This window comes from Salvelinus fontinalis, chromosome 39 (assembly GCF_029448725.1).
Source record: "Salvelinus fontinalis isolate EN_2023a chromosome 39, ASM2944872v1, whole genome shotgun sequence".
NCBI classification, from domain to species: Eukaryota; Metazoa; Chordata; class Actinopteri; order Salmoniformes; family Salmonidae; genus Salvelinus; species Salvelinus fontinalis.
This window is the reverse complement of record NC_074703.1, coordinates 1267619-1291302: the sequence shown is the minus strand read 5'-3', so window position 1 is coordinate 1291302 and position 23684 is coordinate 1267619. Positions and strand designations below refer to the sequence as shown.

Below are 23684 nucleotides of genomic sequence, written 5' to 3'. Positions count from 1 at the left end.
CTCCCAGTCCCACTGCTACTCAGCCCAGACTCCCAGTCCTACTGCTACTCAGCCCAGACTCCCACTCCTACTGCTACTCAGCCCAGACTCCCAGTCCTACTGCTACTCAGCCCAGACTCCCAGTCCTACTGCTACTCAGCCCAGACTCCCAGTCCTACTGTTGCAGTGTGTGCATGCTTGTGTCTTTCTCTCTCGTTCTCTCTACCAGGTTCCCAGTCCTGCTGTGGCAGCCTGGGCTGTTGTCCCTCTCTCTCTCTACCAGGCTCCTGGTCTGAGAAGCAGTATAGCGATGGTTCTCTCTCTCTCTCTCTCTCTCTCTCTCTCTCTCTCTCAGGCTCCTGGTCTGAGTAGCAGTATAGCGATGGTTCTCGCTCTCTCTCTCTCTCTCTCTCTCTCTCTCTCTCTCTCTCCTCTCTCTCTCTCTCTCTCTCTCTCTCTCTCTCTCTCTCTCTCTCTCTCTCTCTCTCTCTCTCTCTCTCTCTCTCTCTCTCTCTCTCTCTCTCTCTCTCTCTCTCTCTCTCTCTCTCTCTCTCTCTCTCTCTCTCTCTCTCTCTCTCTCTCTCTCTCTCTCTCTCTCTCTCTCTCTCTCTCTCTCTCTCTCTCTCTCTCTCTCTCTCAGGCTCCTGGTCTGAGTAGCAGTATAGCGATGGTTGTCTCTCTCTCTCTACCAGGTTTTCACTCTGAATAAAGTCTAATTACAGTGACTCATCGGGGTGTTAATATACACTTGTCAGTTGTCACCGATAGCAGAATATTCTGTCTGTATGGGACCTACTGAATGTTTAATACAAATGACTCATTTGGTGTTGTTGAGTAAATCAATTTTCAATCAATTTTATTTTATATAGCCCTTCGTACATCAGATAATATCTCGAAGTGCTGTACAGAAACCCAGCCTAAAACCCCAAACAGCTAGAATGCAGGTGTAGAAGCACGGTGGCTAGGAAAAACTCCCTAGAAAGGCCAAAACCTAGGAAGAAACCTAGAGAGGAACCAGGCTATGAGGGGTGGCCAGTCCTCTTCTGGCTGTGCCGGGTGGAGATTATAACAGAACTAAATGATAGATTGGTAACACCACTGCCATACTGTGATAGATAGCAGGACAGTGCCTAAGGCTGGTTGGCAGGGTTATGTGAATGTGACTTCATGAATTACCATATGAGTTCAACTAATGTATCTATGTGTGTTTTCTGGTGGATGGGAGTCAGAGGTTCTGTATCGAATCTTCCATTCCTCTCAAAACACTTAGAAAAAGCTGTTGCGCGGCAACTCACTGCCTTCCTGAAGACAAACAATGTATACAAAATGCTTCAGTCTGGTTTTAGACCCCATCGTAGCATTGAGACTGCACTGTTGAAGGTGGTAAATGACCTTTCAATGGCGTCAGACCGAGGCTCTGCATCTGTCCTCGTGCTGCTTTTGATACCATCGATCACCACATTCTTCTGGAGAGATTGGAAACCCAAATTGGTCTACACGGACAAGTTCTGGCCTGGTTTAGATCTTACCTGTCGGAAAGAAATCAGTTTGTCTCTGTGAATGGTCTGTCCTCTGACAAATCAACTGTACATTTCGGTGTTCCTCAAGGATCCGTTTTAGGACCACTATTGTTTTCACTATATATTTTACCTCTTGGGGATGTTATTCGAAAGCATAATGTTAACTTTCACTGCTATGCGGATGACACACAGCTGTACATTTCGATGAAACATGATGAAGACCCAAAATGTCCCTCCCTGGAAGCCTGTGTTTCAGACATTATGAAGTGGATGGCGGCAAACTTTCTACTTTTAAACTCGGACAAAACAGAGATGATAGTTCTAGGTCCCAAGAAAACAAAGAGATCGTCTGTTGAATCTGACAATTCATCTTGATGGTTGTAAAGTCGTCTCAAATAAAACTGTGAAGGACCTCGGCGTTACTCTGGACCCTGATCTCTCTTTTGACGAACATATCAAGACTGTTTCAAGTACAGATTTTTTTCCATCTACGTAACATTGCAAAAATCAGAAATTTTCTGTCCAAAAATGATGCAGAAAAATGTATCCATGCTTTTGTTACTTCTAGGTTAGACTACTGCAATGCTCTACTTTCCGGCTACCCGGATAAAGCACTAAATAAACTTCAGTTAGTGCTAAATACGGCTGCTAGAATCCTGACTACAACCAAAAAAGTTGATCATATTACTCCAGTGCTAGCTTCCCTACACTGGCTTCCTGTTAAGGCAAGGGCTGATTTCAAGGTTTTACTGTTAACCTACAAAGCGTTACGTGGGCTTGCTCCTACCTATCTTTCCGAGTTGGTCCTGCCGTACATACCTACACGTACGCTACGGTCACAAGATGCAGGCCTCCTAATTGTCCCTAGAATTTCTAAGCAAACAGCTGGAGGCAGGGCTTTCTCCTATAGATCTCCATTGTTATGGAATGGTCTGCCTACCCATGTGAGAGACGCAGACTCGGTCTCAACCTTTAAGTCTTTACTGAAGACTCATCTCTTCAGTGGGTCATATGATTGAGTGTAGTCTGGCCCAGGAGTGTGAAGGTGAACGGAAAGGCTCTGGAGCAACGAACCGCCCTTGCTGTCTCTGGCTGGCCGGTTCCCCTCTCTCCACTGGGTTTCTCTGCCTCTAACCCTATTACAGGGGCTGAGTCACTGGCTTACTGGTGCTCTTTCATGCCGTCCCTGGGAGGGGTGCGTCACTTGAGTGGGTTGAGTCACTGACGTGATCTTCCTGTCTGGGTTGGCGCCCCCCCCCCTTGGTTTGTGCCGTGGCGGAGATCTTTGTGGGCTATACTCGGCCTTGTCTCAGGATGGTAAGTTGGTGGTTGAAGATATCCCTCTAGTGGTGTGGGGGCTGTGCTTTGACAAAGTGGGTGGCGTTATATCCTGCCTGTTTGGCCCTGTCCGGGGGTATCATCGGATGGGGCCAAAGTGTCTCCTGACCCCTCCTGTCTCAGCCTCCAGTATTTATGCTGCAGTAGTTTATGTGTCGGGGGGCTAGGGTCAGTCTGTTATATCTGGAGTACTTCTCCTGTCTTATCCGGTGTCCTGTGTGAATTTAAGTATGCTCTCTCTAATTCTCTCCTTCTCTCTCTCGGAGGACCTGAGCCCTAGGACCATGCGTCAGGACTACCGGGCATGATGACTCCTTGCTGTCCCCAGTCCACCTGGCCGTGCTGCTGCTCCAGTTTCAACTGTTCTGCCTGTGGCTATGGAACCCTGACCTGTTTCACCGGACGTGCTACCTTGTCCCAGACCTGCTGTTTTCAACTCTCTAGAGACAGCAGGAGCGGTAGAGATACTCTGAATGATCGGCTATGAAAAGCCAACTGACATTTACTTCTGAGTTGCTGACTTGCTGCACCTTCGACAACTACTGTGATTATTATGAACATTTGAACATCTTGGCCATGTTCTGTTACAATCTCCACCCGGCACAGCCAGAAGAGGACTGGCCACCCCTCATAGCCTGGTTCCTCTCTCAGTTTCATCCTAGGTTCCTGCCTTTCTAGGGAGTTTTTCCTAGCCACCGTGCTTCTACACCTGCATTGCTTGGTGTTTGGGGTTTTAGGGCTGGGTTTCTGTACAGCACTTTGAGATATCAGCTGATGTAAGGAAGGGATTTATAAATACATTTGATTGATTGATATTTGACGACACTGAAGGACACCATTCCAGGTGATTCCAGGTGACATCTTACTGTATTGACAGCTGTGTAATTAAATCAGCGTAATGTAATATGTGAATCTACCTGTCGTCTGAAGCAGAGTCCATCTCTTTCTTCACCACATCATAGGCATCCTGAAGCAGGTCCTGACAACAAACAAACAAACAAACAAACAACATTCTGGAACGGTTGTAACAACATGGCTGAAACAAGCGGAAGCTACAAGCTGTAGATCAGCCAGCCTCCCGTCCATCACTATGGGGTCACTGTTCCATCCATCACTATGGGGTCTCTGTTCCATTTCTCCAGTGGTATGACTGTCTGTCTTTCATCACTATGGGGTCTCTGTTCCATTTCTCCAGTGGTATGACTGTCTTCCATCACTATGGGGTCTCTGTTCCATTTCTCCAGTGGTATGACTGTCTGTCTTCCCTCCATCACTATGGGGTCTCTGTTCCATTTCTCCAGTGGTATGACTGTCTGTCTTCCATCACTATGGGGTCTCTGTTCCATTTCTCCAGTGGTATGACTGTCTTCCATCCATCACTATGGGGTCTCTGTTCCATTTCTCCAGTGGTATGACTGTCTGTCTTCCATCACTATGGGGTCTCTGTTCCATTTCTCCAGTGGTATGACTGTCTGTCTTCCATCACTATGGGGTCTCTGTTCCATTTCTCCAGTGGTATGACTGTCTGTCTTCCATCACTATGGGGTCTCTGTTCCATTTCTCCAGTGGTATGACTGTCTGTCTTCCATCACTATGGGGTCTCTGTTCCATTTCTCCAGTGGTATGACTGTCTGTCTTCCATCACTATGGGGTCTCTGTTCCATTTCTCCAGTGGTATGACTGTCTTCCATCACTATGGGGTCTCTGTTCCATTTCTCCAGTGGTATGACTGTCTTCCCTCCATCACTATGGGGTCTCTGTTCCATTTCTCCAGTGGTATGACTGTCTTCCCTCACTATGGGGTCTCTGTTCCATTTCTCCAGTGGTATGACTGTCTGTCTCCCCTCCATCACTATGGGGTCTCTGTTCCATTTCTCCAGTGGTATGACTGTCTTCCCTCCATCACTATGGGGTCTCTGTTCCATTTCTCCAGTGGTATGACTGTCTGTCATCCATCACTATGGGGTCTCTGTTCCATTTCTCCAGTGGTATGACTGTCTTCCATCACTATGGGGTCTCTGTTCCATTTCTCCAGTGGTATGACTGTCTGTCATCCATCACTATGGGGTCTCTGTTCCATTTCTCCAGTGGTATGACTGTCTGTCATCCATCACTATGGGGTCTCTGTTCCATTTCTCCAGTGGTATGACTGTCTGTCTTCCATCACTATGGGGTCTCTGTTCCATTTCTCCAGTGGTATGACTGTCTGTCTTCCATCACTATGGGGTCTCTGTTCCATTTCTCCAGTGGTATGACTGTCTGTCTTCCCTCACTATGGGGTCTCTGTTCCATTTCTCCAGTGGTATGACTGTCTTCCATCACTATGGGGTCTCTGTTCCATTTCTCCAGTGGTATGACTGTCTGTCTCCATCACTATGGGGTCTCTGTTCCATTTCTCCAGTGGTATGACTGTCTGTCTTCCATCACTATGGGGTCTCTGTTCCATTTCTCCAGTGGTATGACTGTCTGTCTTCCATCACTATGGGGTCTCTGTTCCATTTCTCCAGTGGTATGACTGTCTGTCTCCCCTCCATCACTATGGGGTCTCTGTTCCATTTCTCCAGTGGTATGACTGTCTTCCATCACTATGGGGTCTCTGTTCCATTTCTCCAGTGGTATGACTGTCTTCCATCACTATGGGGTCTCTGTTCCATTTCTCCAGTGGTATGACTGTCTGTCTTCCATCACTATGGGGTCTCTGTTCCATTTCTCCAGTGGTATGACTGTCTTCCATCACTATGGGGTCTCTGTTCCATTTCTCCAGTGGTATGACTGTCTGTCTTCCCTCCATCACTATGGGGTCTCTGTTCCATTTCTCCAGTGGTATGACTGTCTTCCATCACTATGGGGTCTCTGTTCCATTTCTCCAGTGGTATGACTGTCTGTCTTCCATCACTATGGGGTCTCTGTTCCATTTCTCCAGTGGTATGACTGTCTGTCTCCCCTCCATCACTATGGGGTCTCTGTTCCATTTCTCCAGTGGTATGACTGTCTGTCTTCCCTCCATCACTATGGGGTCTCTGTTCCATTTCTCCAGTGGTATGACTGTCTTCCATCACTATGGGGTCTCTGTTCCATTTCTCCAGTGGTATGACCGTCTTCCATCACTATGGGGTCTCTGTTCCATTTCTCCAGTGGTATGACTGTCTGTCTTCCATCACTATGGGGTCTCTGTTCCATTTCTCCAGTGGTATGACTGTCTGTCTTCCATCACTATGGGGTCTCTGTTCCATTTCTCCAGTGGTATGACTGTCTTCCATCACTATGGGGTCTCTGTTCCATTTCTCCAGTGGTATGACTGTCTTCCATCACTATGGGGTCTCTGTTCCATTTCTCCAGTGGTATGACTGTCTGTCTTCCATCACTATGGGGTCTCTGTTCCATTTCTCCAGTGGTATGACTGTCTTCCATCCATCACTATGGGGTCTCTGTTCCATTTCTCCAGTGGTATGACTGTCTTCCATCCATCACTATGGGGTCTCTGTTCCATTTCTCCAGTGGTATGACTGTCTTCCATCCATCACTATGGGGTCTCTGTTCCATTTCTCCAGTGGTATGACTGTCCTCCATCACTATGGGGTCTCTGTTCCATTTCTCCAGTGGTATGACTGTCTGTCTTCCCTCCCTCACTATGGGGTCTCTGTTCCATTTCTCCAGTGGTATGACTGTCTGTCTCCCATCACTATGGGGTCTCTGTTCCATTTCTCCAGTGGTATGACTGTCTTCCATCCATCACTATGGGGTCTCTGTTCCATTTCTCCAGTGGTATGACTGTCTTCCATCCATCACTATGGGGTCTCTGTTCCATTTCTCCAGTGGTATGACTGTCTTCCCTCCATCACTATGGGGTCTCTGTTCCATTTCTCCAGTGGTATGACTGTCTTCCATCACTATGGGGTCTCTGTTCCATTTCTCCAGTGGTATGACTGTCTGTCTTCCATCACTATGGGGTCTCTGTTCCATTTCTCCAGTGGTATGACTGTCTGTCTTCCCTCCATCACTATGGGGTCTCTGTTCCATTTCTCCAGTGGTATGACTGTCTTCCATCACTATGGGGTCTCTGTTCCATTTCTCCAGTGGTATGACTGTCTTCCATCACTATGGGGTCTCTGTTCCATTTCTCCAGTGGTATGACTGTCTGTCTTCCATCACTATGGGGTCTCTGTTCCATTTCTCCAGTGGTATGACTGTCTGTCTTCCCTCACTATGGGGTCTCTGTTCCATTTCTCCAGTGGTATGACTGTCTGTCTTCCATCACTATGGGGTCTCTGTTCCATTTCTCCAGTGGTATGACTGTCTGTCTTCCATCACTATGGGGTCTCTGTTCCATTTCTCCAGTGGTATGACTGTCTTCCATCCATCACTATGGGGTCTCTGTTCCATTTCTCCAGTGGTATGACTGTCTTCCATCCATCACTATGGGGTCTCTGTTCCATTTCTCCAGTGGTATGACTGTCTGTCATCCATCACTATGGGGTCTCTGTTCCATTTCTCCAGTGGTATGACTGTCTGTCTTCCCTCACTATGGGGTCTCTGTTCCATTTCTCCAGTGGTATGACTGTCTTCCATCCATCACTATGGGGTCTCTGTTCCATTTCTCCAGTGGTATGACTGTCTTCCCTCCATCACTATGGGGTCTCTGTTCCATTTCTCCAGTGGTATGACTGTCTTCCATCACTATGGGGTCTCTGTTCCATTTCTCCAGTGGTATGACTGTCTTCCATCCATCACTATGGGGTCTCTGTTCCATTTCTCCAGTGGTATGACTGTCTTCCATCACTATGGGGTCTCTGTTCCATTTCTCCAGTGGTATGACTGTCTTCCATCACTATGGGGTCTCTGTTCCATTTCTCCAGTGGTATGACTGTCTGTCTTCCATCACTATGGGGTCTCTGTTCCATTTCTCCAGTGGTATGACTGTCTTCCATCCATCACTATGGGGTCTCTGTTCCATTTCTCCAGTGGTATGACTGTCTGTCATCCATCACTATGGGGTCTCTGTTCCATTTCTCCAGTGGTATGACTGTCTGTCTTCCATCACTATGGGGTCTCTGTTCCATTTCTCCAGTGGTATGACTGTCTCCCCTCCATCACTATGGGGTCACTGTTCCATTTCTCCAGTGGTATGACTGTCTGTCTTCCATCACTATGGGGTCTCTGTTCCATTTCTCCAGTGGTATGACTGTCTCCCCTCCATCACTATGGGGTCACTGTTCCATTTCTCCAGTGGTATGACTGTCTGTCTTCCATCACTATTGGGTCTCTGTTCCATTTCTCCAGTGGTATGACTGTCTTCCCTCCATCACTATGGGGTCTCTGTTCCATTTCTCCAGTGGTATGACTGTCTGTCTTCCCTCACTATGGGGTCACTGTTCCATTTCTCCAGTGGTATGACTGTCTGTCTTCCATCACTATGGGGTCTCTGTTCCATTTCTCCAGTGGTATGACTGTCTGTCTTCCATCACTATGGGGTCTCTGTTCCATTTCTCCAGTGGTATGACTGTCTTCCCTCCATCACTATGGGGTCTCTGTTCCATTTCTCCAGTGGTATGACTGTCTTCCATCACTATGGGGTCTCTGTTCCATTTCTCCAGTGGTATGACTGTCTGTCTTCCCTCCATCACTATGGGGTCTCTGTTCCATTTCTCCAGTGGTATGACTGTCTGTCTTCCCTCACTATGGGGTCTCTGTTCCATTTCTCCAGTGGTATGACTGTCTTCCCTCCATCACTATGGGGTCTCTGTTCCATTTCTCCAGTGGTATGACTGTCTGTCTTCCATCACTATGGGGTCTCTGTTCCATTTCTCCAGTGGTATGACTGTCTGTCTTCCATCACTATGGGGTCTCTGTTCCATTTCTCCAGTGGTATGACTGTCTTCCATCACTATGGGGTCTCTGTTCCATTTCTCCAGTGGTATGACTGTCTTCCATCACTATGGGGTCTCTGTTCCATTTCTCCAGTGGTATGACTGTCTGTCTTCCATCACTATGGGGTCTCTGTTCCATTTCTCCAGTGGTATGACTGTCTGTCTCCCCTCCATCACTATGGGGTCTCTGTTCCATTTCTCCAGTGGTATGACTGTCTTCCATCACTATGGGGTCTCTGTTCCATTTCTCCAGTGGTATGACTGTCTTCCCTCCATCACTATGGGGTCTCTGTTCCATTTCTCCAGTGGTATGACTGTCTCCCATCCATCACTATGGGGTCTCTGTTCCATTTCTCCAGTGGTATGACTGTCTGTCTTCTATCACTATGGGGTCTCTGTTCCATTTCTCCAGTGGTATGACTGTCTTCCATCCATCACTATGGGGTCACTGTTCCATTTCTCCAGTGGTATGACTGTCTGTCTTCTATCACTATGGGGTCTCTGTTCCATTTCTCCAGTGGTATGACTGTCTGTCTTCCATCACTATGGGGTCTCTGTTCCATTTCTCCAGTGGTATGACTGTCTTCCATCACTATGGGGTCTCTGTTCCATTTCTCCAGTGGTATGACTGTCTTCCCTCCATCACTATGGGGTCTCTGTTCCATTTCTCCAGTGGTATGACTGTCTGTCTTCCATCACTATGGGGTCTCTGTTCCATTTCTCCAGTGGTATGACTGTCTTCCATCCATCACTATGGGGTCTCTGTTCCATTTCTCCAGTGGTATGACTGTCTGTCTTCCATCACTATGGGGTCTCTGTTCCATTTCTCCAGTGGTATGACTGTCTGTCTCCATCACTATGGGGTCTCTGTTCCATTTCTCCAGTGGTATGACTGTCTTCCCTCCATCACTATGGGGTCTCTGTTCCATTTCTCCAGTGGTATGACTGTCTGTCTTCCATCACTATGGGGTCTCTGTTCCATTTCTCCAGTGGTATGACTGTCTGTCTCCATCACTATGGGGTCTCTGTTCCATTTCTCCAGTGGTATGACTGTCTTCTCTTCATCACTATGGGGTCTCTGTTCCATTTCTCCAGTGGTATGACTGTCTGTCTCCCCTCCATCACTATGGGGTCTCTGTTCCATTTCTCCAGTGGTATGACTGTCTTCCATCCATCACTATGGGGTCTCTGTTCCATTTCTCCAGTGGTATGACTGTCTGTCTCCCCTCCATCACTATGGGGTCTCTGTTCCATTTCTCCAGTGGTATGACTGTCTGTCTTCCATCACTATGGGGTCTCTGTTCCATTTCTCCAGTGGTATGACTGTCTGTCTTCCCTCCATCACTATGGGGTCTCTGTTCCATTTCTCCAGTGGTATGACTGTCTTCCATCCATCACTATGGGGTCTCTGTTCCATTTCTCCAGTGGTATGACTGTCTTCCATCACTATGGGGTCTCTGTTCCATTTCTCCAGTGGTATGACTGTCTGTCTTCCCTCCATCACTATGGGGTCTCTGTTCCATTTCTCCAGTGGTATGACTGTCTGTCTCCATCACTATGGGGTCTCTGTTCCATTTCTCCAGTGGTATGACTGTCTGTCTTCCATCACTATGGGGTCTCTGTTCCATTTCTCCAGTGGTATGACTGTCTGTCTTCCATCACTATGGGGTCTCTGTTCCATTTCTCCAGTGGTATGACTGTCTGTCTTCCATCACTATGGGGTCTCTGTTCCATTTCTCCAGTGGTATGTCTGTCTTCCATCCATCACTATGGGGTCTCTGTTCCATTTCTCCAGTGGTATGACTGTCTTCCATCACTATGGGGTCTCTGTTCCATTTCTCCAGTGGTATGACTGTCTGTCTTCCATCACTATGGGGTCTCTGTTCCATTTCTCCAGTGGTATGACTGTCTGTCTTCCATCACTATGGGGTCTCTGTTCCATTTCTCCAGTGGTATGACTGTCTGTCTCCCATCACTATGGGGTCTCTGTTCCATTTCTCCAGTGGTATGACTGTCTGTCTCCCCTCCATCACTATGGGGTCTCTGTTCCATTTCTCCAGTGGTATGACTGTCTGTCTTCCATCACTATGGGGTCTCTGTTCCATTTCTCCAGTGGTATGACTGTCTTCTCTCCATCACTATGGGGTCTCTGTTCCATTTCTCCAGTGGTATGACTGTCTTCCATCCATCACTATGGGGTCTCTGTTCCATTTCTCCAGTGGTATGACTGTCTTCCATCACTATGGGGTCTCTGTTCCATTTCTCCAGTGGTATGACTGTCTGTCTTCTATCACTATGGGGTCTCTGTTCCATTTCTCCAGTGGTATGACTGTCTGTCTTCCATCACTATGGGGTCTCTGTTCCATTTCTCCAGTGGTATGACTGTCTGTCTTCTATCACTATGGGGTCTCTGTTCCATTTCTCCAGTGGTATGACTGTCTTCCATCACTATGGGGTCTCTGTTCCATTTCTCCAGTGGTATGACTGTCTTCCATCACTATGGGGTCTCTGTTCCATTTCTCCAGAGTGTGGTTTGACTGTGGGTAGTGTGTCAGTACAATAATTTGTTCTTAACTGACTTGCCTAGTTAAATAAAGGTTAAATCATTTTAAAATGTTTTTTCATTATTTAACTAGGCAAGTCAGGCAAGAACAAATTCTTATTTACAATGACGGCCTACCCCGGCCAAACCCGGACGACGCTGGGCCAATTGTGCGCCGCCTTATGGGACACCCAATCACTGCCGGGTTGTGATACAGCCGGGGATCGAACCAGGGACTGTAGTGACACCTCTAGCACTGAGATGCAGTGTCTTAGACCGCTGTGCCACTTGGCCAAATCAATTAAAATCCAGTAATCAATGAAATAATTGATTATAATTCATTAAAACAGGTCCAACCCACACTTTAAGGAAAACTGTACTGACCTCTTCATAGGTAGTAGGAGAAGAGGCTCCCTGGCTGTTTGCCTGAGTGGAGGGCTGGAGCGTGAGGTGGACGTGGGTGTCTGGACCAGGATTAGGGGGTCTCTCTGCCGGCCCTTCCCAGCCCAGGGTGCTCTGCTGGGGGGGACAGGTCTGGTAGGCTGCCCGGCGCTCTGGAGAGAAGCTATCCCACAGGCCTGAGATAGCTTCAGATACTACAGACAGACCAGTCTGTCCCGGGCTCAGCACACCGCTACAAACCAACTTCTCTAGTGTCTGTTTGTAGAACAACAAGTACCTGGGGAGGGAGAGGGATTGGGGGGGGGGGGGGGGGGGGGATGGGGAGAGAGCGGTATGGGGGAGAGGGATGGGGAGAGAGAGAGAGAGGGATGGGGAGAGAAAGAAAGAGAGGGGAGTGGGATGGGGGGGAGAGAGAGAGGGATGGGGGGAAAGAGAGAGATGGGGGAGAGGGATGGGGGAGAGAGAGAGATGGGGGAGAGAGAGAGATGGATGGGGGAGAGAGAGAGAGGGATGGGGGGAAAGAGAGAGGTGGGGGAGAGAGAGATGGATGGGGGAGAGAGAGAGAGAGGGATGGGGGGAAAGAGAGAGATGGGGGAGAGAGAGAGAGGGATGGGGGGAAAGAGAGAGGTGGGGGAGAGAGAGAGATGGGGGAGAGAGAGAGAGAGGGATGGGGGGAAAGAGAGAGATGGGGGAGAGAGAGAGAGAGATGGGGAGAGAGAGAGATGGGGGAGAGAGAGAGAGGGATGGGGAGAGAAAGAGAGGGGAGTGGGATGGGGGGAGAGAGAGAGAGGGATGGGGGAAAGAGAGAGATGGGGGAGAGGGATGGGGGAGAGAGAGAGAGAGGGATGGGGGAGAGAGAGAGAGGGATGGGGGGAAAGAGAGAGATGGGGGAGAGGGATGGGGGAGAGAGAGAGAGAGGGATGGGGGAGAGAGAGAGAGGGATGGGGGGAAAGAGAGAGATGGGGGAGAGGGATGGGGGAGAGAGAGAGATGGATGGGGGGAGAGAGAGAGATGGGGGAGATGGGTGGGGGGGAGATGGGGGAGTGGGATGGGGGGATAGAGAGAGAGATATGGATGGGGGGAGAGAGAGAGATGGGGGAGAGGGATGGGGGGGAGATGGGGGAGTGGGATGGGGGGATAAAGGGGGGATAAAGAGAGATGGGGGAGTGGGATGGGGAGAGAGAGAGAGAGAGGGATGGGGGAGAGAAAGAGGGATGGGGGAGAGCGGTATGGGGGAGAGGGATGGGGAGAGAGAATGGGAGGGATAGGGGAGAGGGATGGGGGAGAGCGAGAGAGAGAGGAATGGGGAGAGAGAGATAGGGATGGGGGAGAGAGAGGGGGATGGGGAGAGAGATAGGGATGGGGAGAGAGAGAGAGATAGGGATGGGGAGAGAGAGAGATAGGGATGGGGAGAGAGAGAGAGGGATGGGGAGAGAGAGAGATAGGGATGGGGAGAGAGAGAGATAGGGATGGGGAGAGAGAGATAGGGATGGGGAGAGAGAGAGGAGGCAGAGAGAGAGAGATAGGGATGGGGGAAAGAGAGTGATGGGGAGCGAGAGAGAGGGATGGGGAGAGAGAGAGAGGAGACAGAGAGAGAGAGGGATGGGGGAAAGAGAGGGACGGGGAGAGAGAGGAGGCAGAGAGAGAGATAGGGATGGGGGAAAGAGAGGGATGGGGAACGAGAGAGAGGGATGGGGGGAAAGAGAGAGATGGGGGAGAGAGAGAGATGGATGGGGGAGAGAGAGGGGGATGGGGGGAAAGAGGGAGATGGGGAGAGAGAGAGATGGATGGGGGGAGAGAGAGAGAGATGGGGAGAGAGAGATGGGGGAGAGAGAGAGAGGGATGGGGAGAGAAAGAAAGAGAGGGGAGAGGGATGGGGGAGAGAGAGAGAGAGGGATGGGGGAGAGAGAGAGAGAGAGGGATGGGGGGAAAGAGAGAGATGGGGGAGAGGGATGGGGGAGAGAGAGAGATGGATGGGGGGAGAAAGAGAGATGGGGGAGAGGGATGGGGGGGAGATGGGGGAGTGGGATGGGGAGATAAAGAGAGAGAGATGGGGGAGAGAGATGGATGGGGGGAGAGAAAGAGATGGGGGAGAGGGATGGAGGGGAGATGGGGGAGTGGGATGGGGGGATACAGAGAGATGGGGGAGTGGGATGGGGAGAGAGAGAGAGAGGGATGGGGGAGAGAAAGAGGGATGGGGGAGAGCGGTATGGGGGAGAGGGATGGGGAGAGAGAATGGGAGGGATAGGGGAGAGGGATGGGGGAGAGCGAGAGAGAGAGGAATGGGGAGAGAGAGATAGGGATGGGGAGAGAGAGGGGGATGGGGAGAGAGATAGGGATGGGGAGAGAGAGAGAGGGATGGGGAGAGAGAGAGATAGGGATGGGGAGAGAGAGAGATAGGGATGGGGAGAGAGAGAGAGGGATGGGGAGAGAGAGAGATAGGGATGGGGAGAGAGAGAGATAGGGATGGGGAGAGAGAGAGATAGGGATGGGGAGAGAGAGATAGGGATGGGGAGAGAGAGAGGAGGCAGAGAGAGAGAGATAGGGATGGGGGAAAGCGAGTGATGGGGAGCGAGAGAGAGGGATGGGGAGAGAGAGAGAGGAGGCAGAGAGAGAGAGAGGGATGGGGAGAGAGAGAGAGAGGAGGCAGAGAGAGAGATAGGGATGGGGAAAGAGAGGGATGGGGAGCGAGAGAGAGGGATGGGGAGAGAGAGAGAGGGATGAGGAGAGAGACAGAGAGAGGCAGAGAGAGAGAGATAGGGATGGGGGAAAGAGAGGGATGGGGAGCGAGAGAGAGGGATGGGAGAGAGAGAGAGAGGGATGGGGAGAGAGAGAGAGAGCGAGATAGGGATGGGGAAAGAGAGGGATGGGGAGCGAGAGAGAGGGATGGGGAGAGAGAGGGATGGGGAGCGAGAGAGAGGGATGGGGAGAGAGAGAGAGGGATGGGGAGAGAGAGAGAGAGCGAGATAGGGATGGGGGAAAGAGAGGGATGGGGAGAGAGAGAGATAGGTAAGGCACAGAGCTGTGTGTACTGTACATTATTACTGTAGTCTACTATGGATAACAACATTGTGGATAACAACATAGCCTCTACACTGATGGAAATACCAGTTGACTAGTCAGCTGTATAGCCTCTACACTGATGGAAATACCAGTTGACTGGTCAGCTGTATAGCCTCTACACTGATGTAAATACCAGTTGACTGGTCAGCTGTATAGCCTCTACACTGATGGAAATACCAGTTGACTGGTCAGCTGTATAGCCTCTACACTGATGGAAATACCAGTTGACTAGTCAGCTGTATAGCCTCTACACTGATGTAAATACCAGTTGACTGGTCAGCTGTATAGCCTCTACACTGATGGAAATACCAGTTGACTAGTCAGCTGTATAGCCTCTACACTGATGGAAATACCAGTTGACTAGTCAGCTGTATAGCCTCTACACTGATGGAAATACCAGTTGACTAGTCAGCTGTATAGCCTCTACACTGATGTAAATACCAGTTGACTGGTCAGCTGTATAGCCTCTACACTGATGGAAATACCAGTTGACTAGTCAGCTGTATAGCCTCTACACTGATGGAAATACCAGTTGACTAGTCAGCTGTATAGCCTCTACACTGATGTAAATACCAGTTGACTGGTCAGCTGTATAGCCTCTACACTGATGGAAATACCAGTTGACTAGTCAGCTGTATAGCCTCTACACTGATGGAAATACCAGTTGACTAGTCAGCTGTATAGCCTCTACACTGATGTAAATACCAGTTGACTGGTCAGCTGTATAGCCTCTACACTGATGTAAATACCAGTTGACTAGTCAGCTGTATAGCCTCTACACTGATGGAAATACCAGTTGACTGGTCAGCTGTATAGCCTCTACACTGATGGAAATACCAGTTGACTAGTCAGCTGTATAGCCTCTACACTGATGGAAATACCAGTTGACTAGTCAGCTGTATAGCCTCTACACTGATGTAAATACCAGTTGACTGGTCAGCTGTATAGCCTCTACACTGATGGAAATACCAGTTGACTAGTCAGCTGTATAGCCTCTACACTGATGGAAATACCAGTTGACTAGTCAGCTGTATAGCCTCTACACTGATGTAAATACCAGTTGACTGGTCAGCTGTATAGCCTCTACACTGATGGAAATACCAGTTGACTAGTCAGCTGTATAGCCTCTACACTGATGGAAATACCAGTTGACTAGTCAGCTGTATAGCCTCTACACTGATGTAAATACCAGTTGACTGGTCAGCTGTATAGCCTCTACACTGATGTAAATACCAGTTGACTGGTCAGCTGTATAGCCTCTACACTGATGGAAATACCAGTTGACTGGTCAGCTGTATAGCCTCTACACTGATGGAAATACCAGTTGACTGGTCAGCTGTATAGCCTCTACACTGATGGAAATACCAGTTGACTAGTCAGCTGTATAGCCTCTACACTGATGTAAATACCAGTTGACTGGTCAGCTGTATAGCCTCTACACTGATGTAAATACCAGTTGACTAGTCAGCTGTATAGCCTCTACACTGATGGAAATACCAGTTGACTGGTCAGCTGTATAGCCTCTACACTGATGGAAATACCAGTTGACTGGTCAGCTGTATAGCCTCTACACTGATGTAAATACCAGTTGACTAGTCAGCTGTATAGCCTCTACACTGACGTAAATACCAGTTGACTAGTCAGCTGTATAGCCTCTACACTGATGGAAATACCAGTTGACTGGTCAGCTGTATAGCCTCTACACTGATGTAAATACCAGTTGACTGGTCAGCTGTATAGCCTCTACACTGATGTAAATACCAGTTGACTAGTCAGCTGTATAGCCTCTACACTGATGGAAATACCAGTTGACTGTTCAGCTGTATAGCCTCTACACTGATGGAAATACCAGTTGACTAGTCAGCTGTATAGCCTCTACACTGATGGAAATACCAGTTGACTGTTCAGCTGTATAGCCTCTACACTGATGGAAATACCAGTTGACTAGTCAGCTGTATAGCCTCTACACTGATGGAAATACCAGTTGACTGTTCAGCTGTATAGCCTCTACACTGATGGAAATACCAGTTGACTAGTCAGCTGTATAGCCTCTACACTGATGGAAATACCAGTTGACTGTTCAGCTGTATAGCCTCTACACTGATGGAAATACCAGTTGACTAGTCAGCTGTATAGCCTCTACACTGATGTAAATACCAGTTGACTAGTCAGCTGTATAGCCTCTACACTGATGGAGATACCAGTTGACTGGGCAGCCTTATAGCCTATACACTGATGGAAATACCAGTTGACTAGTCAGCTGTATAGCCTCTACACTGATGTAAATACCAGTTGACTAGTCAGCTGTATAGCCTCTACACTGATGGAGATACCAGTTGACTAGTCAGCTGTATAGCCTCTACACTGATGTAAATACCAGTTGACTGGGCAACCTTATAGCCTCTACACTAATGGAAATACCAGTTGACTGGTCAGCTGTATAGCCTCTACTGATGGAAATACCAGTTGACTGGTCAGCTGTATAGCCTCGACACTGATGGAAATACCAGTTGACTAGTCAGCTGTATAGCCTCTACACTGATGGAAATACCAGTTGACTGGTCCGCTGTATAGCCTCTACACTGATGGAAATACCAGTTGACTAGTCAGCTGTATAGTCTCTACACTGATGTAAATACCAGTTGACTGGTCAGCTGTATAGCCTCTACACTGATGGAAATACCAGTTGACTGGGCAGCCTTATAGCCTCTACACTGATGGAAATACCAGTTGACTGGGCAGCCTTATAGCCTCTACACTGATGGAAATACCAGTTGACTGGTCAGCTGTATAGCCTCTACACTGATGGAAATACCAGTTGACTGGTCAGCTGTATAGCCTCTACACTGATGGAAATACCAGTTGACTCATCATGCTTATCGGTCTATAGGTTAATTTGAATAATTTAGTGTAATTAAATTGGCGCGTGTGTGTGCAGTATATCCGTTAAGTATCTTATTTATCACACCCTACAGCATACAGATACAGAGCCCTTTGAGTGGATAATCTGCCAGGACAGGCAATAGCTGCTGCTGCTCCATCTTCTGGTGCCTTCAAGACACCTGGGAACTCGGGAGAAATACCAGATCAAATCACGACGTCAGTGATATTCAGGTCAGAAAGGCGGAGCTCTAGAAAAGAGGGTCTGAGAGTTCCAGAGTCTGGAATTGCGAGTTGGATGAGCATTCAAAACTATTTTCCCCCAGTCGGAGCTAGCTTGTTTCCCAGTTGTCTTGAACGCACTGAAGTCAAGAGATTTCCCCGAGTTGTTATGAACGCGGCAGCAAACGGTTGGAAGCGTGACGGACACACACACCAACTTTGCAATATGGCAGTATGCATTTTGAAAACATATACTTAATTGTTTGAAAGTTGTAACGTTTTACTACATATAATGAGGCAATGTCTTATCTTGCCTATTAGATCTCCTTCTCCGTCTACGTTTCTAACGGATAGTTGAATCTCCGTCACATGACACCGCTAGCATGCGCAGTGGCGTTTTGACAACGGTGTTTTTGCACTGCGTTACGGAACGAACATTCGGGCTCACAGCCTACTGCCTTCTGCACATTGCTGCGCTTATAATGTGAAGATATAATAGTTTAGCAATATTTAAAGCTAAAACAGTTACAATGTTAATAAATAATAGTTTAGCAATATTTAAAGCTAAAACAGTTACAATGTTAATAAATAATAGATGAGCAATATTTAAAGCTAAAACGTTCTGATCTGTTGCATCACTCATTGCTTTACAATATATACAGTTGAAGTCGGGAAGTTTACATACACTTAGGTTGGAGTTATTGAAACTCGTTTTTCAACCAACTCCACTAATGTCTTGTTAACAAACTATAGTTTTGGCAAATCGGTTAGGACATCTACTTTGTGCATGACACAAGTCATTTTTCCAACAATGATCTGGTAATATGAATTACCATATTCTAAATGTTCTGTTAATATGAATTACCATATTCTAAATGTTCTGTTAATATGAATTACCATATTCTAAATGTTATGTTAATATGAATTACCATATTCTAAATGTTATGTTAATATGAATTACCATATTCTTTATGTTCTGTTATGAATTACCATATTTCTAAATGTTCTGATAATATGAATTACCATAATGTAAATGTTATTTCTGTCATTCTGAGCCCTGTGTGTCGACGCCCTAATCAGGTAACGCACCCAATACATATGGGTCTGATTTCTCAAATGTCCTGTAATTTAAAATCTGCGGCGACACGGAAAACCTAATGGCACGAGCCCCCACCCTTCAAACTCCAGGATGTTGGTTAGAGAGTTGATGGAGGTCTGAGAGGGGGTGGAGTCTTCCAGAGTCTCCTCCGCAGAGTCGTCCTCACTGGTCTCAGTCAGGTCCTCTCCGTCAGGCCCGCCATGACGTCTGCGACCACCAGGTCTTCTGGAGCGCAGGGAGCTGAGGGGGATGGGGGGGGGACGGGGGGACGGGGGGGGGGAGGGAGGGGAACAGGTTTTTAACGTAAGACTGAAAAAAGAAGCTAATTGACATCTACAATAACATTAGAAATTGATTTTACATATGTGTTGTATATAAATATCTGTAGATCAATAATATGGGTAGATGTGTATAAATAACTGTAGATGTTCAATAATATGGGTAGATGTGTATAAATGAATGTAGATGATCAATAATATGGGTAGATGTGTATAAATGACTGTAGATTATCAATAATATGGGTAGATGTGTATAAATTAATGTAGATGATCAATAATATGGGTAGATGTGTATAAATGAATGTAGATGATCAATAATATGGGTAGATGTGTATAAATGAATGTAGATGATCAATAATATGGGTAGATGTGTATAAATGACTGTAGATTATCAATAATATGGGTAGATGTGTATAAATGACTGTAGATTATCAATAATATGGGTAGATTATCAATAATATAGGTAGATGTGTATAAATAACTGTAGATGATCAATAATATGGGTAGATGCTGCCCCCCAGTGGCAATCTCTACTAACTGCAGGTGGCACGCTATACTTAGGGAAAGGGGATACGTACATTTTTACATTTACATTTTAGTCATTTAGCAGACGCTCTTATCCAGAGCGACTTACAGTAGAGTGCATACATTTTATTACATTTTACATACTGAGACAAGGATATCCCTACCGGCCAAACCCTCCCTAACCCGGACGACGCTATGCCAATTGTGCGTCGCCCCACGGACCTCCCGGTTGCGGCCGGCTGCGATAGAGCCTGGGCGCGAACCCAGAGACTCTGGTGGCGCAGCTAGCACTGCGATGCAGTGCCCTAGACCACTGCCCCACCCGGGAGGTACCTAGTCAGTTGTACAACTGAAATGTGTCTTCAGTATTTAACCCCTCTGACTCAGAGAGGGGCAGTGAGGCTGCCTTAACTGACGTCATCGGCGCCCAGGGAGCAGCTGTTGTTAACTGCCTTGCTCAAGGGCAGAACGGAAGATTCCCCCCCCCCCCACCTTGCCAGCTCTGGGATTCAAACCAGCAACCTTTAAGTTAATGACCCAATGCTCTAGGCTACATGCCGCCTAGGCTTTGCACCAGTATCTATGGGGGCGGCAGGTAGCCTAGTGGTTAGAGCGTTTGGCCAGTAACCAAAAAGTTGCTAGATCAAATCCCCGGTCTGACAAGGTAATAATCTGTCGTTCTGCTCCTGAACAAGGCAGTTAACCCCACCGTTTCTAGGCCGTCATTGTAAATAATAATTTGTTGTTAACTGACTTGCCTAGTTAAATAAAGGTAAAATATAAATCTAGTGTATGTCAATGGTAGTGTACCTGCTGTGTGCCTGCAGCCTCCGGTACTCTGCCCTGACTTCATCCAAGCTGCACGGCCCGTCTTCATTGCCGAGGAATATCCCTAAACACATGTTGAATATCCCTAAACACATGTTGAATATCCCTAAACACATGTTGAATATCCCTAAACACATGTTGAATACCCCTAAACATGTTGAATATCCCTAAACGCATGTTGAATACCCCTAAACACATGTTGAATATCCCTAAACACATGTTGAATACCCCTAAACACATGTTGAATACCCCTAAACACATGTTGAATACCCCTAAACACATGTTGAATACCCCTAAACACATGTTGAATATCCCTAAACACATGTTGAATACCCCTAAACACATGTTGAATACCCCTACACACATGTTGAATACCCCTAAACACATGTTGAATATCCCTAAACACATGCCCTAATATCCCTAAACACATGTTGAATACCCCTAAACGCACGTTGAATATCCCTAAACGCACGTTGAATATCCCTAAACACATGTTGAATACCCCTAAACACATGTTGAATACCCCTAAACATGTTGAATATCCCTAAACACATGTTGAATACCCCTAAACATGTTGAATATCCCTAAACACATGTTGAATACCCCTACACACATGTTGAATACCCCTAAACACATGTTGAATACCCCTACACACATGTTGAATACCCCTACACACATGTTGAATACCCCTAAACATGTTGAATACCCCTAAACACATGTTGAATATCCCTAAACACATGTTGAATACCCCTACACACATGTTGAATATCCCTAAACACATGTTGAATACCCCTACACACATGTTGAATACCCCTACACACATGTTGAATACCCCTAAACACATGCCCTAATATCCCTAAACACATGTTGAATATCCCTAAACACATGTTGAATATCCCTAAACACATGTTGAATATCCCTAAACACATGTTGAATATCCCTAAACACATGTTGAATATCCCTAAACACATGTTGAATATCCCTAAACACATGTTGAATATCCCTAAACACATGTTGAATATCCCTAAACACATGTTGAATACCCCTAAACACATGTTGAATACCCCTAAACACATGTTGAATACCCCTAAACACATGTTGAATACCCCTAAACATGTTGAATACCCCTAAACACATGTTGAATACCCCTAAACATGTTGAATACCCCTAAACATGTTGAATACCCCTAAACATGTTGAATACCCCTAAACATGTTGAATACCCCTAAACACATGTTGAATATCCCTAAACATGTTGAATATCCCTAAACACATGTTGAATATCCCTAAACATGTTGAATATCCCTAAACACATGTTGAATATCCCTAAACATGTTGAATATCCCTAAACACATGTTGAATACCCCTAAACACATGTTGAATACCCCTAAACACATGTTGAATACCCCTAAACACATGTTGAATACCCCTAAACACATGTTGAATACCCCTAAACACATGTTGAATACCCCTAAACACATGTTGAATACCCCTAAACACATGTTGAATACCCCTAAACACATGTTGAATACCCCTAAACACATGTCGAATATCCCTAAACACATGTTGAATATCCCTAAACACATGTTGAATATCCCTAAACGCATGTTGAATACCCCTAAACGCATGTTGAATACCCCTAAACACATGTTGAATACCCCTAAACACATGTTGAATACCCCTAAACACATGTTGAATACCCCTAAACACATGTTGAATATCCCTAAACACATGTTGAATACCCCTAAACACATGTTGAATATCCCTAAACACATGTTGAATATCCCTAAACACATGTTGAATATCCCTAAACACATGTTGAATACCCCTAAACACATGTTGAATATCCCTAAACACATGTTGAATATCCCTAAACACATGTTGAATACCCCTAAACACATGTTGAATACCCCTACACACATGTTGAATACCCCTAAACACATGTTGAATACCCCTAAACACATGTTGGTGAATAGAATCTGGGTACTTAAATCACAGAACGTGTTTTTTGCTGTACACATCAAAATGGCCTCGGGCTCCTCTCACCTTTCAGTAGCATCAGTCTGCTCAGGTAGGCTTCCTGCTCTCTGAGAAATCCTTTGGCATGGTCCAAGATCTTCCACTGACCGACCAGACAACATTACAATGACACTTTACAATACAAAACATTACACTGAGGTTTCCACTTTGATCTGATCCATAATACCAATTTATCACCAGGTAGGTGAAGATCTACCTGCATGGCCAGGTAGGTGAAGATCTACCTGCATGGCCAGGTAGGTGAAGATCTACCTGCATGGCCAGGTAGGTGAAGATCTACCTGCATGGAAAGCTAGGTGAAGATCTACCTGCATGGCCAGCTAGGTGAAGATCTACCTGCATGGCCAGGTAGGTGAAGATCTACCTGCATGGCCAGGTAGGTGAAGATCTACCTGCATGGCCAGGTAGGTGAAGATCTACCTGCATGGCCAGGTAGGTGAAGATCTACCTGCATGGCCAGGTAGGTGAAGATCTACCTGCATGGCCAGATAGGTGAAGATCTACCTGCATGGAAAGCTAGGTGAAGATCTACCTGCATGGCCAGGTAGGTGAAGATCTACCTGCATGGCCAGGTAGGTGAATATCTACCTGTATGGCCAGGTAGGTGAAGATCTACCTGCATGGCCAGCTAGGTGAAGATCTACCTGCATGGCCAGGTAGGTGAAGATCTACCTGCATGGCCAGGTAGGTGAAGATCTACCTGCACGGCCAGGTAGGTGAAGATCTACCTGCATGGCCAGGTAGGTGAAGATCTACCTGCATGGCCAGCTAGGTGAAGATCTACCTGCATGGCCAGGTAGGTGAATATCTACCTGCATAGCCAGGTAGGTGAAGATCTACATGCATAGCCAGGTAGGTAAAGATCTACATGCATGGCCAGGTAGGTGAACATCTACCTGCATGGCCAGAAAGGTGAAGATCTACCTGCATAGCCAGGTAGACCCAAATCACACCCTCTCTACCCAGCGATAGTTAGCTAGCTAGCCCCAAATCACACCCTCTCACCCAGCAACAGTTAGCTAGCTAGCCCCCAATCACACCCTCTCTACCCAGCAACAGTTAGCTAGCTATCCCCCAATCACACCCTCTCTACCCAGCAACA

General features: G+C 47.0%; 1 protein-coding gene across 1 annotated transcript in view; it reads right to left on the bottom strand.

Moving 5' to 3' along the window:
• Positions 1-22664, bottom strand: part of LOC129838678 (stimulated by retinoic acid gene 8 protein homolog) — a gene marked incomplete at its 5' end in the record, with an annotated part of 43044 nt that extends 20380 nt beyond the window's left edge. Inside the window, 5 exon segments of the mRNA XM_055905805.1 lie at positions 3755-3816; positions 11631-11925; positions 18988-19152; positions 20526-20607; positions 22589-22664. Of these exon segments, the coding sequence (XP_055761780.1) occupies positions 3755-3816; positions 11631-11925; positions 18988-19152; positions 20526-20607; positions 22589-22664 (680 nt within the window).
• Between the last annotated feature and the right edge of the window lie 1020 nt (positions 22665-23684).